Genomic DNA, 15,220 nt, shown 5'->3' with positions numbered 1-15,220 from the left:
AAATAAAATTGGAGTATATGGTATCTGTATAGATATCTGAAAGATACTGCTGAGACTGATCACACTTTGGCAGACATCATTAGGGAAGTAAAATTGTGGTAGATCAAGTGGGTACAAAATATAGGTTGATGTCTACTGATACTGACCAAAACACATAAGATTGTTTAGGGATTTCCCTGTTTCCCCTATAACAGCAGTTGTATGGCCTCAAATTGGAGACAAATGTATATATTTTTTTTTTGCCCAAGTAAGCTCTACACCATCATTATGACCTCTGGTTGATGTATAAGTGAGTCTTGCACAACCAAATTACAGTAGGTGGCCACAAAATAAGTAGATCTCTGTGACAGACCTCACTAGCAAATCCATATAGTCTTGTCATCCCTCTGGTAGACACATTTACAATCATTGTATTTTTTGTCCTTCATACTGTCTGACTGTTCTTTTTCCTTAGGGGTCTCCTAGAGATAAAAACAGACATTTCACGCAGCAAGCGCCGCCTTCACACAGCATGTCTAAACCTAGACTCCAACCTGCGCCTCTCTCAGAATGCTACAGGGACAACTCTCCACACAGCCCGGCTTGAGCAGCAGCTTCGTGACAAAGTGCGACAGATGATCCAGTTGCAGAGCCAGTGGGATGCAGAGAAGGTGGAACTTAACACAAGGCACGTGAACTCTGTAACTATTTCACAATCATACACAATTTTCATATGCCTTTATTCCATAAAAGCCGTTATCTTCATATATATGGGACAAAGTGACATATTTAGGTACAACAAGTTTGGCTTTGTTCTAAAACGTGGATTTAACCCCAGTATTGTCACCTTAATAACTTTGAGTTGTTATCTACTGCACATATTCCTTAACAGAAGATGAAATAAAACTTTCATGGCAGAGCATGCAATTTAAAAAATATATTCTTATCATCAATTTCCCTTTATAGTAATGGTGATTGGTGGCTATAAACATATACCTATTATCACTGGCTCTCCAAATGTGTTCAGCTAGGTCCCAGTAGTGCATGTCTGCTCTGCAACTGACTTTTATTATGTGTTTAACCCCCTTACATGGGTTAAACACATAAGGGTTGATCATAATACTTAAGAAAAAAATATCAAATGATTTATCTACAAAAATCTCCACAGATTTTAATTGCAACAGGGCAATAACAAAATTGTGAAACACATTATAGCATTTTCATTTTGCATTTTTATGTCCTTTTAAGCTAATGGTTTTACAACTCTGTCGTTTTACAGGAACCTGATTGGCCCCCACTTTTATACGATTATTCTTTTTATCGGTACTTGACTAAATAGTTTTTGTATTCACCTACAGGTTAAGCTTTAAAAGATTACATTTCTTATAAATTAACAAATAATATATACCAAAGTATTAGACAAACAAATATTGTTTAAGTTAAAATCTTTTGGCGTGTATAAAATCATAAGGATGTAAGTGAGAAATTCCATCAGATTTGAAATGGTATAATCCTTTCTGAGTAACAGTCTTGGCATCAAGTGCAGTAAATCGTATTAACAAGTTCCTTCCAGTTGGTAAGAACACAAGTACAAATAATAAAATCTTGACACACTTCTAAAAAGCTGGATACATAGAATTCTTTGTCCATCTCACAATCTGTGCATCTTAAGATAATTCAGAGTTAAGAAGCAGTTTGTGGGTGACTCATTTAGATCTGCAGTAAGAACGTCATTGCTAACAATTAGACTTTTTTGACCCACGGATCTTAAATGGAGTAGGCTAATACCAGATTAGATATTGTGTGTAATGAATGTAAAAATGTAGAGAAAAATCATGAGACGGTGCTGTTGTAATTTAAGTAGTTACAAACTTAACTTGCATATTATAAATGTGTATTTGAAATCTGACATTATCACTTATCTAATTCTAGTAGCCATAGCAAACATAGACACAGCAGTGTTCTAGTGGATGATCTAATGAATCATTAACATTAATAACATGAATCTTACATGTACCTTGATAATAACTGATCATTAATCATTAAGGGCTAGACTTAGAGTGGAGTGCTAACAGTTGTGCACAAGTAATATCAGGTTTATCTCGGCTGTTTGTGCACTTCGGAAGTAGTGCGTGTATTACAAGTTAAAAGTAAACGCGATTGAGCGCAATCGAATTTAACACGCATCAGGATAGCGCAACTTCAGAACTCTGGTTAATTGTTACGTTCGAATAAAAAGTGTCACAAAGCACATGAAAAATACATTTAAAAGTACAGTTACACTCACAATAACACTATCTAATAAAAATTATTATGCATAAAAAAGTTATAAGGGCTCAAAGATATGAGGTGTTAGAAAAAAAGGACACAGTATATATATATTTATTTGTTATATATATTTATTTGTTATATATATTTATTTGTTATATATATTTATTTGTTATATATATTTATTTGTTATATATATTTATTTGTTATATATATTTATTTGTCAATGTGGGTTTGTTCTGTTACTTTTTAGCGACATTTGCTATGATCGTTTAGCACTGAGTATTTTTATATAGATCTGAGCTTTAGCCTATGTTTAAGAAATAAATAAATACTGATGTTAATTATTCAAAAGAGTGCTTGATTCCCTATCTTTTTACATGACACATTTAATAAGATGTTCCATTTCTTTTCTAATAGTCTTTGTTAACATTTTTTATATAGGGTCTGCACCATTTATATACAAAATAAGTACTAATAACTTGTAGCAGTATTTTCTCATTTTTATTGACCATTTGTCCTCTACACTTTATGTTGTATATATATTTATTTCCTAAGATATGGAGAGTCCACAACGTCATCAATTACTAGTAGGAATATCACTCCTGGCCAGCAGGAGGAGGCAAAGAGCACCACCGAAAAGCTGCTAAATGTCACTCCCCTACCCATAATCCCCAGTCATTCTCTTTGCCTCTGTTAATGGAGGAGGTGAAGTTTGAAGAAATTAATTCTGCAAGCTAGGATTTGGGGTTTAGCGTCAATCTCTGCAGTAGAGTAGTGGTGGCCTTTTAAGCAGTTAGGAAGTTGTAAGGTTGTGCTTACTTTTGCCTAGATTACGAGTCTTGCGTTAGCCTTAAAAAGCAGCGTTGAGAGGTTCCAACTCGCTGGTATTATGAGTCTGGCAGGTACAAGTGTACCGCTCACTTTTTTTCCGCGACTCGAGCATACCGCAAATCCACTTACGTAAATTGCGTATCCTATCTTTTTAATGGGATTTGACTAATGCCGGTATTACGAGTCTTGGAAAAAGTGAGTGGTACAGCCTCTCCTGTCAAGACTGATACCGCATTTTAAAGTAAGTAGTTAAGAGTTTTATGGGCTAACGCCGTAACATAAAACTCTTAACTAAAGTGCTAAAAAGTACACTAACACCCATAAACTACCTATTAACCCCTAAACCGAGGCCCCCCTACATCGCAAGCACTATATTATAATTTTTAACCCCTAATCTGCCTAACCGGACATCGCCACCACTTCAATAAATGTATTAACCCCTAAACCGCCGCACTCCCGCATCGCAAACACTAGTTAAATATTATTAACCCCTAATCTGCTGTCCCTAACATCGCCGACACCTACCTACATTTATTAACCCCTAATCTGCCGATACCAACGTCGTTGCCACTATATTACATTTATTAACCTCAAAATCTAAGTCTAACCCTAACACCCCCCTAACTTAAATATTATTTAAATAAATCGAAATAAAATTACTACAATTAAATACATTATTCCTATTTAAAACTAAATACTTACCTATAAAATAAACCCTAAGCTAGCTACAATATAACTAATAGTTACATTGTAGCTAGCTTAGGGTTTATTTTTATTTTACAGGCAAGTTTGTATTTATTTTAACTAGGTACAATAGTTATTAAATAGTTATTAACTATTTAATAACTTCCTAGTTAAAATAAATACAAATATACCTGTAAGATAAATCCTAACCTAAGTTACAATTACACCTAACACTACACTATAATTAAATAAATTACCTAAATTAACTACAATTAATTACAATTAAATTAAATAAACTAAATTACGAAAAAAACAAACACTAAATTACAGAAAATAATAAAATAATTACAATTTTTTTAAACTAATTATACCTAATCTAATCCCCCTAATAAAATAAAAAAGCCCCCCAAAATAATAAAAATCCCTAACCTATACTAAATTACAAATAGCCCTTAAAAGGGCTTTTTGCGGGGCATTGCCCCAAAGTAATCAGCTCTTTTACCTGTAAAAAAAAAGTCAATACCCCCCCCCAACATTACAACCCACCACCCACACACCCAACCCTACTCTAAAACCCACCCAATCCCCCTTAATAAAACCTAACACTACCCCCTTGAAGATCACCCTACCTTGAGACCTCTTCATGCAACCGGGCAAAAGTGATCCTCCAGACGGTCCGAAGTCTTCATCCTATCCGGGCAGAAGTCTTCATCCAGGCGGCATCTTCTATCTTCATCCATCCGGAGCGGAGCGGGTCCATCTTCAAGACATCCGACGTGGAGCATCCTCTTCATTCGACGGCGACTGGAACAATGACTTGTCCTTTAAATGAAGTCATCCAAGATGGCGTCCCTTCAATTCCCATTGGCTGATAGAATTCTATCAGCCAATCGCAATTAAGGTAGAAAAAATCCTATTGGCTGATCCAATCAGCCAATAGGATTGAGCTTGCATTCTATTGGCTGTTCCAATCAGCCAATAGTATGCAAGCTCAATCCTATTGGCTGTTCTAATCAGCCAATAGGATTGAACTTCAATCCTATTGGCTGATTGGATCAGCCAATAGGATTTTTATTACCTTAATTCCGATTGGCTGATAGAATTCTATCAGTTTAGTTTAAAAAAATTGTAATTATTTTATTATTTTCTGTAATTTAGTGGGGGGGTTTTCTTCGTAATTTAGTTTATTTAATTTAATTGTAATTAATTGTAGTTAATTTAGGTAATTTATTTAATTATAGTGTAGTGTTAGGTGTAATTGTAACTTAGGTTAGGATGTATTTTACAGCTATAGTTGTATTTATTTTAACTAGGACATTATTAAATAGTTAATAACTATTTAATAACTATTCTACCTAGTTAAAATAAATACAAAGTTGCCTGTAAAATAAAAATAAATCCTAAAATAGCTACAATGTAACTATTAGTTATATTGTAGCTAGTTTAGGGTTTATTTTATAGGTAAGTATTTAGTTTTAAATAATAATAATAGTATTTTTATTTAGATTTATTTAAATTATATTTAAGTTAGGGGGGGTAGGGTTAGACAGGTTTAGGGGTTAATAACTTTATTTATAGTGGCGGCGACGACGTTGGGGGCGGAAGATTAGTGGTTAATAATTGTAGGTAGGTTGCGACGACATTGGGGGCGGCAGATTAGGGGTTAATAAATATAATGTAGGTGTCGGCGATGTTGGGGGCGACAGATTATATGCTGTGAATAGTCGTCAAATGAAAAGCAGATCCAAGAGAAGGGATAAGGCAACATAACTAATTGGCTTATGCGTGAGTGCACTAGGCAAGGAGTTCAAGATAATTCCTTTGTTGTATACAAAATGGTGAGTGTTTGGTGGATGAAAGTCTGATCATCAGGTAGAATGAGATTAATTTGCATTAGGGAAACGTGAGCAAGAACATTATGTATTAGACTTTAGATGGGTAAGAATACATCTAGATAAGTAGATTACAGAGGTCAACAATTTGGACAGTTAGTGACACAGAGTTCTGCGTCATGATGCCCTCCCATTCCTATTACAAATGTTTTATGCTCAATGAATTTCAAACATACGGCCTAATGATCAAAAACTCACCAGCACAGAGAGAAAGTGCCTCTCTCACATCAAAAACCCTGTATAGTGAGATAAACATCTCTCAAGATAAAATTTTCCTGAAATTTTCTGAGGGCCCTCACAATACTGACGAGCAGGGCCATCTTTAACACAGGGCAAAAAGGGCAGCTGCCGAGGGCCCAGTCTCATAGCAGAGAGCTTTAGATAATCAGGCCCTTGGTTGTACCTTCACAACGAGGTACTTTGAAAACCTCAACAGCATCTATGAATCTAGTTAATTTATGGAATGACATATTATCTTAGTGTCTCATTCATTTAACACAGCAGATCATTTTGCAGTTTTTAAAAACTGAGATTAATCTGTGCTGTCTAAAGTGTGAATAAATCATTGCTTTTGGTATTGTCTAAAAATCCCAAGTTATTGGAGAAAATTTTGTTTTTTGCTTACTTAAATATGTAAAGAAAAAAAATCAACCTACCACAGATTATATTGTTAAAGGAACACTAAATCCAATTTTTTTCGTGAAGGATTCAGATAGAGAAGAAATTTAAAGCAACTTTCTAATTTACTCCTATCATCCATTTTTCTTCTTTTTCTTGCTATCTTTATTTAAAAAGCAGGAATTTAAAGCTTAAGAGCCAGCCCATTTTAGGTTCAGCACTCTGTATAGTGCTTGCTTATTGGTGGCTACCTTTAGCAAACCAATAAGCATAACCCAGGTTCTCAACCAAAAATGGTCCGGCTCTAAAAGCTTACATTCCTGCTTTTTAAACAAAGATAGCAAGAAAAAAGTGATAATAGGAATAAATTAGAAAGTTGTTTAAAAATGCTGGTCTATCTGAATCATTAAAGAAACAATTTGGGTTTAGTGTTCCTTTAATGGATGGAACAGGTTTTGGAATTCAGAAAGACTTCATCAATATGGCCATATTTATTGAAAAGAATGCAATTTTAAAAATATAGAAGTTTTTGAGAAAGTCGATTAATTTAAAGGATTCATTTTGGAGGCTAAACAATCAAATAAATATTTAACAATTATATGATCAGGTTAACTTAGAATATTAGATAATATCTACTTTTTCGTGTTTTAAAACACAAGAGAAAAATACAATCAAAACAAGTACCTTTTATAAAGTAAAAGTATGGCAGAGAATTTAAGTTGCAAGAATAATGATCTGCATATTTGGGTGTTAGAATATTGCACTTTGTTCATTTTAGCACATCAGGCACAGATTTTCTTGTATGATTTGTCAGCTTTGTGTAGTTTTCTGGTAATATTAAATAAATGAACCGCTTGGTATTTCATCTATCGTCAAGCAATAGCCGCTCACTGGAGTAGCACATTGCATTTCTGAGGTTAATACTGTCTTGTCCTACAGGGTCTCAGAACTGACAGTTCAGGTTGAGAAACTGAAAGAAGAAAACAGTAAGAAAGAAAAGGAAAAACTGAGACTGGTGAGTGTGCTGCTGTTATGCTTTTTACGTGTTGGTTTAATCTGTGGTTAGGAGTCTTTTTCATAGTTACAAAGCTTTGCATATGGTGCATAGTGCAAATACATTGATTGTGTAGCGCACACATACACTGGGTGTATAGCACACATACATAGGATATTTAGCACACATATGCAGGGTGAATAACGCACATACATAGGGTACACAGTGCACATACATAGGATATATAGAACACATATGCAGGGTGCATAGCGCACATACATAGGGTACATAGCACACATACGTAGGATATATAGAACACATATGCAGGGTGCATAGCGCACATACAGAGGGTGCATAGTGCAAATACATAGGTTGTATAGTTTATATAATGTACATATTGTGTTTAGCGGACATACATAGGATGTATAGTGCACAAACATAGGATGTATGACACACAAACATAAGATATATAACAAACATGCATAGGGTGTATAGCGCACATACATTGGGTGTATGACAGATATACATTGTAGATATGGCGCACATAGATGAGGGGTTTAACACACACATATGATTTATAGCGCACAAACATAGGATGTATAACACATACATAGATAGTATAGCACACATACATGGGGGGTATAGCACACAAACATAGAATGTATAGCACACAAACATTGGGTGTATGACACATATACATTGGTTGCATGGCACACATAGATGGAGGTCTAATGCACATAGGATGTATAGCGCACAAACATAGAATGCATAACACTCATTACGCATATGGCACATATACATTGAGTGTATAACACACATACATTAGGTGTATGGCATATATACATTGGGTTTACAACACACATAGATTGGGTGTATGGCACATATACATTGGGTATATAACACACATACATTGGGTGTTTAACACACATACATTGGGTATATAACACACATACATTGGGTATATAACGCATACATTGGGTGTACAACACACATACATGGGGTGCATGACACACATACATTGGGTGTATGGCACATATACATTGGGTGTATAACACACATGCATTCGGTGTATGGCACATATACATTGGAGGTATAGCACATATACATTGGGTGTATAACACATACATTGGGTGTATGGCACATATACATTGGGTGTTTAACACACATACATTGGTGTATAACACACATACATTGGGTGTATGGCACACATACATTGGGTGTACATCACACATACATTGGGTGTACATCACACATACATTGGGTGTATGGCACAAATACATTGGGAGTATGGCAGATATACATTGGGTGTATAACACACACATACATTGTGTGTACATCACACATACATTGGGTGTACATCACACATACATTGGGTGTATGGCACAAATACATTGGGAGTATGGCACATTTACATTGGGTGTATAACACACACATACATTGTGTGTATAACACACATACATTGGGTGTATGGCACATATACATTGGGAGTATAACACACATGCATTCGGTGTATAACACACATACATTGGGTGTATAACACACATAAATTGGTTGTATGGCACATATACATTGGGTGTATAACACACATACATTGGGTGTATAACACACATGCATTGGGTGTATGGCACATATACATTGGGTGTATAACACACATACATTGGGTGTATAACACAAATACATTGGGTGTATAACACACATACAGTGGGTGTATGACACACATACATTGGGTGTATGGCACATATACATTGGGTGTATAACACACATTCATTGGATGTATAACACAAATACATTGGGTGTATAACACACATACATTTGGTGTATAACACACATGCATTGGGTGTATAACACACATACATTGGGTGTATAACACACATACATTTGGTGTATAACACACATACATTTGGTGTATAACACACATGCATTGGGTGTATAACACACATACATTGGGTGTATAACACACATATATTTGGTGTATAACACACATACATTGGGTGTATAACACACATGCATTGGGTGTATAACACACATACATTGGGTGTATGGCACATATACATTGAGTATATGGCACAATTATATTGAATGTATAACACACATACATTGGGTGTATAACACATATACATTGGGTGTATAACACACATACATTGGGTGTATAACACACATGCATTGGGTGTATAACACACATACATTGGGTGTATAACACACATACATTGGGTGTATGGCACATATACATTGGGTGTATGGCACAATTATATTGAATGTATAACACACATACATTGGGTGTATAACACATATACATTGGGTGTATAACACACATACATTGGGTGTATAACACACATACATTTGGTGTATAACACACATACATTGGGTGTATATTACACATACATTGGGTGTATAACACACATACATTGGGTGTATGGCACAATTATATTGGATGTAGCTGTAAACACTTTCTAACCGCATCTCTTCTGTGGCAGCTGTATTGAGAGGGATGTCTTCATTGCTGGTAAAGTGATACAACTTTGTAATACACTTTGCTTTCCAGTTTTGCCAGCTGTACAGTGTACTGGGGAATGTGTTGGAGCTTCTAAAGCAGACACATGTTTATGGGATAGATGTAGAAGAAAGATAAAAAAATATGTTAAATTGTGGTTGAGATCTGATGATAGATCTATAAACACCACTGTACATCCATTTGTTAGGTATTCCATGATGCACAATTTATTTTACACATCTCTTTGTGCAACACAAATATTGAAAGCTGAATTTACAATTTAAAAGATACATAACAATGTATTTCCACATTTAACAAAGTCCCTGAATGTCTCACACATAAGGATACAAGCTTGGTCTTTAATGACATCTGCGTATGATTTATTAAATTGTCTCTGATTGCCACTAATCAGTGTAACTGACCCTTTGTGGCCCAGAAGAAGTTGATTTGGGTATCTATTCTAAAAAGAGAAATGGATAGCAAATGATACGCTGTTTAAACTAACTCATGCCTCTGCAAATTGTACTATACTTAACTATATGATTTTTCTAAACTACCAACTACCATTGGTGTAGAAGGTGCAGTGGCACCAGAGCCCAAGTGCTGTGGATGCCCATACCAACCAGTCTATACATAGGTCATTATCTGTGTATAGCTACTTATCAGAATTACAAAGTGCAGCATGTTCACTATTAGGGGGATATTTATCAAGCTGTCAACTGCAAATACGCTGGAATTCCACGTCGTAATTGTTGTGAGATTGATCCGACCTAGTTATCAAAGCCTCAAGTTCGGCAAATGTTAAAATTTGTGACGTAACATACGAACCGGCGATCTCAATCTGACGCAGATCGATGCTTACGTCATTACAGATATTCCAAATACACATTCGGCTCTATTTGACACTTTTTGCCATTTATCAAATAGTTAACAGGTACGCTTGTGTCTTTTTCGACACAGCGTACCTGATTTTCAATCCGCCACCCTTGAGGCCGTGGATGCCATAGAAATCAATGGGAGTCTGAAAGCACCGAGAGCTTATGTTCGATGCTGCCAGAGAATTAGGCATATCCCATTGATTTCTATGGTAGAAAACAAGTGACATTTACACCAAACATAAATCCAGAGTTTAAACACCCCTAATCTGCCGCCCCCGATATCGCCAACACCTAAATAAAATGTATTAACCCCTATTCCGCCGCTCCCCGACACCGCTGCCATTAAATAAACGTATTAACCCCTAAACCTCTGTCCTCCCACATCACCACCACTAACTAAACCTATTAACCCCTAAACCGTCAGCCCCCCACATCGCAAAAAACTAAATTAAGCTAGTAACCCCGAAACCTAACAACCCCCTAACTTTAAATTAAAATTACAAGATCCCTATCTTAATATAAATTAAAACTTACCTGTAGAATTAAAATAAATTATTTTTAAACTATTAACTAACCTACCCTAACCATTTTACTACAATTAAATTAAACTGCCAATTAAATAAACTAAATTACATATTTAAAAAAACCTAACTCTACTAAAATTATTTAAATATATTATTAAAAATAATTAAAAGTACAGGTGGCCCTCGTTTTCAAAATGTTCAATTTACACCGTTTCAGAATAAAAACCTTTTTTTCCAGTCATGTGACTGCTATTGAAAAGCATTGAGAAGCAGTGCATTTATTAAAATAGACAGTAGGTGGAGCTGTCCGCTTGTGTTGCAGCAAAGCCAAGCAAGCTGAAATTAATCAGTTTAACCAGACCTGAGCTATCGAGCAGATTTCAAAGGAACAAGATTTTCCTGTCTATAAATCAGTCCAGATTGGAATGCATAGAAAGAACTGTTTGCAGAACAATGCAAGTGAAGTCTGTATTGTGTGATTATTTTATTAAGTTTATAATGCTGTTTAGCAAAACATTTTGTTCATTTAACTTAGTTTAATTATATATTCTGTGTTGTGTGATTATTTTATTAGGTTTATAATGCTGTTTAGCATTTAAAGTCTTCATTTCAAAGCTTTAAAAATAATGTATTAGGTGTTACTTATGACAATTTTGAGAGGGGCCTGGAACCTAACTCCCTCACTTACCATTGACTTACATTATAAACTGGGTTTCAATTTACAACGGTTTCGATTTACAACCATTCTTTCTGGAACCTAACCCCGGCGTAAACTGAGGGATACCTGTACTACATTACAAAAAAAAACACCAACAGCTATATTACGAGTTTTGAGCGCTATAGTGAAATTAACAACCGCCACAAAAGTGGCTGTATTTCACCTCCCTATAGCGCTGCTATTACAGGTTTTGTAAAACCCTGCTTGTACGGGCGATATGGTGGCGTTGAGCTCCATACCTCGCCCAAATACAAGCAGTGTTTTGATGTGCTCGTGCACGATTTCCCCATAGACATCAATGGGGAGAGTCGGCTAAAAAAAGCCTAACACCTGTGATAGCGGAAACAAAAGCTCCGTAATGCAGCCCCATTGATGTCTATGGGGAAAGAAACACCCTAACATAAAAAATACATCTAAACACCACTAATCTGCTGCCCCTAACATCGCTGCCACCTACATAATGTTATTAACGCCTAATCTGCCGCATTAACATCGCTGCCACCTACATTACAGTTATTAACCCCTAATCTGCTGGCCCAAACCTCGCCGCCACCTACCTACACTTATTAGCCCCTAATCTGTCGCCCCCAATGTCGACGCCACTATACTAAAGTTATTAACCCCTAAACCTCTGGCCTCCCACATCACTAACACTACATAAATATATTAACCCCTAAACCTAACCCTAACGTAACCCTAAGCATAAGTTTAACCCTAACGTAACCCTGAACCTAACCCTAACACCCCCTAACTTAAATATAATTAAAATAAATCTAAATAAAACTTACAATTATTACCTAAATAACCTATTTAAAACTAAATACAAACTTACCTGTAAAATAAAACCTAAGCTAGCTACAATATAACTAATAGTTACATTGTAGCTAGCTTAGGATTTATTTTTATTTCAGTTAAGTTTGTATCTATTTTACTACCTAGTTAAAATAAATACAAAGTTACCTGTAAAATAAAACCTAACCTGCCTTACACTAAAAACTAACATTACAATAAAATAAAAAAAATAAATTAATCAAATACAATTATCTAAATTACAAAAAAATAAACACTAAATTACACAAAAAACCCCGAAATTATCCAAAATAAAAACAAATTACTCCTAATCTAATAGCCCTATCAAAATAAAAAAGCCCTTCATTGAAGCCAGCAGAAGTCTTCATCCAAGCGTGCAGAAGTCTTCATCCAAGCGGGCAGAAGTCTTCATCCAGACGGCATCTTCTATCTTCATCCATCCGGCGCGAAGCGGGTCCATCTTCACGACATCCGGCGCGGAGCATCCTCTTCTTCTGATCGCAGCTGTAGAATGAAGTTTCCCTTTAAGTGATCAAATCAGCCAATAGGATTGAGCTCGCATTCTTTTGGCTTATTGGAACAGCCAATAGGATTTTTTCAATAGGAATTCTATCAGCCATTCAGAATGTAAGGGACGCCATCTTGGATGACGTCACTTAAAAGGAAACTTCATTTTACAGCGGCGATCGGAAAAAGAGGATGCTCCGCGCCGGATGTCTTGAAGATGGACCCGCTCCGCGCCGGATGGATTAAGATAGAAGATGCCGTCTGGATAAAGACTTCTGCCCGCTTAGATGAAGACTTCTGCCGGCTTGGATGAGGACTTCTGCCGGCTTTGATGAGGACATCTGCCCGCTTGGATGAAGACTTCTGCCGCCTGGCTGAGGATCGATGTCCGGTCTTCGAAAACTGTAAGTGGATCGTCGGGGGTTAGTGTTAGGTTTTTTAAGGGTTTAATGGGTGGGTTTTATTTTTAGAGTAGGGTTTGGGCAATGTAAAAGAGCTAGATGATCTTTTAAGGGCAATGCACATCCAAATGCCCTTTTCAGGGCAATGGTTAGCTTAGGTTTATTTAGATAGGTTTTTATTTGGGGGGTTTGGTTGTGTGGGTGGTGGGTTTTACTGTTGGGGGGTTGTTTGTATTTTTTTTTTTACAGGTAAAAGAGCTGATTTCTTTAGGGCAATGCCCTGCAAAAGGCCCTTTTAAGGGCTATTCGAAGTTTAGTGTAGGCTAGGTTTGTTTTATTTTGGGGGGGCTTTTTTATTTTGATAGGGCTATTAGATTAGGAGTAATTCCTTTTTATTTTGGATAATTTAGTTTTTTATTTTGTGTAATTTAGTGTTTATTTTTTTCTGTAATTTAGATAATTGTATTTGATTTAATTTAATTTTTGTATTTTATTGTAATGTTAGTTTTTAGTGTAAGGCAGGTTAGGTTTTATTTTATAGGTAACTTTTTATTTATTTTAACTAGGTAGTTAGTAAATAGTTCATAACTATTTACTAACTAGTCTACCTAGTTAAAATAAATACAAACTTAGGCCTAGATTTGGAGTTTGGCGGTAGCCTTGAAAACCAGCGTTAGAGGCTCCTAACGCTGGTTTTAGGCTACCTCCGGTATTTGGAGTCAGTCAAAAAAGGGTCTAACGCTCACTTTTCATCCGCGACTTTTCCATACCGCAGATCCCCTTACCTCAATTGCATATCCTATCTTTTCAATGGGATTTTTCTAACTCCGGTATTTAGAGTCGTGTCTGAAGTGAGCGTTAGAATTCTAACGACAAAACTCCAGCCGCAGAAAAAAGTCAGTAGTTAAGAGCTTTCTGGGCTAACGCCGGTTTATAAAGCTCTTAACTACTGTACTCTAAAGTACACTAACACCCATAAACTACCTATGTACCCCTAAACCGAGGCCCCCCCACATCGCCGCCACTCGATTAAATTTTTTTAACCCCTAATCTGCCGACCGCCACCTACGTTATCCTTATGTACCCCTAATCTGCTGCCCCTAACACCGCCGACCCCTATATTATATTTATTTACCCCTAACCTGCCCCCCTTAACGTCGCATCCAGCTACCTACAATAATTAACCCCTAATCTGCCGACCGCAAAGAGCCGCCACCTACATTATAGCTATGTACCCCTAATCTGCTGCCCCTAACTCCGCCGACCCCTATATTATATTTATTAACCCCTAATCTGCCCCCCTCAACTTCGCCTCCACCTGCCTACACTTATTAACCCCTAATCTGCCGAGCGGACCTGAGCGCTACTATAATAAAGTTATTAACCCCTAATCCGCCTCACGACGTGAGGCGGATTAGGGGTTAATAAATATAATATAGGGGTCGGCGGTGTTAGGGGCAGCAGATTAGGGTTACATAGGGATAATGTAAGTAGCGGCGGTTTACGGAGCGGCAGATTAGGGGTTAAAAATAATATACAGGGGTCAGCGATAGCGGGGGCGGCAGAATAGGGGTTAATAAGTGTAAGGTTAGGGGTGTTTAGACTCGGGGTACATGTTAGAG

At 36.5% G+C, this 15,220-nt stretch overlaps 1 protein-coding gene across 1 annotated transcript in view; it reads left to right on the top strand.

The window, feature by feature from the left end:
• The window catches only part of LOC128657266 (rootletin-like), a 282,131-nt gene that overhangs the window by 62,334 nt on the left and 204,577 nt on the right, over positions 1-15,220 (top strand). Inside the window, exons 9-10 of the mRNA XM_053711546.1 lie at positions 455-667; positions 7,215-7,290. Of these exons, the coding sequence (XP_053567521.1) occupies positions 455-667; positions 7,215-7,290 (289 nt within the window). The remainder of the gene's footprint in view (positions 1-454; positions 668-7,214; positions 7,291-15,220) is intronic.

The sequence above is a fragment of the Bombina bombina genome, chromosome 4 (assembly GCF_027579735.1).
Source record: "Bombina bombina isolate aBomBom1 chromosome 4, aBomBom1.pri, whole genome shotgun sequence".
Taxonomy (NCBI): domain Eukaryota; kingdom Metazoa; phylum Chordata; class Amphibia; order Anura; family Bombinatoridae; genus Bombina; species Bombina bombina.
This window is presented reverse-complemented; position numbering and strand designations above follow the sequence as displayed.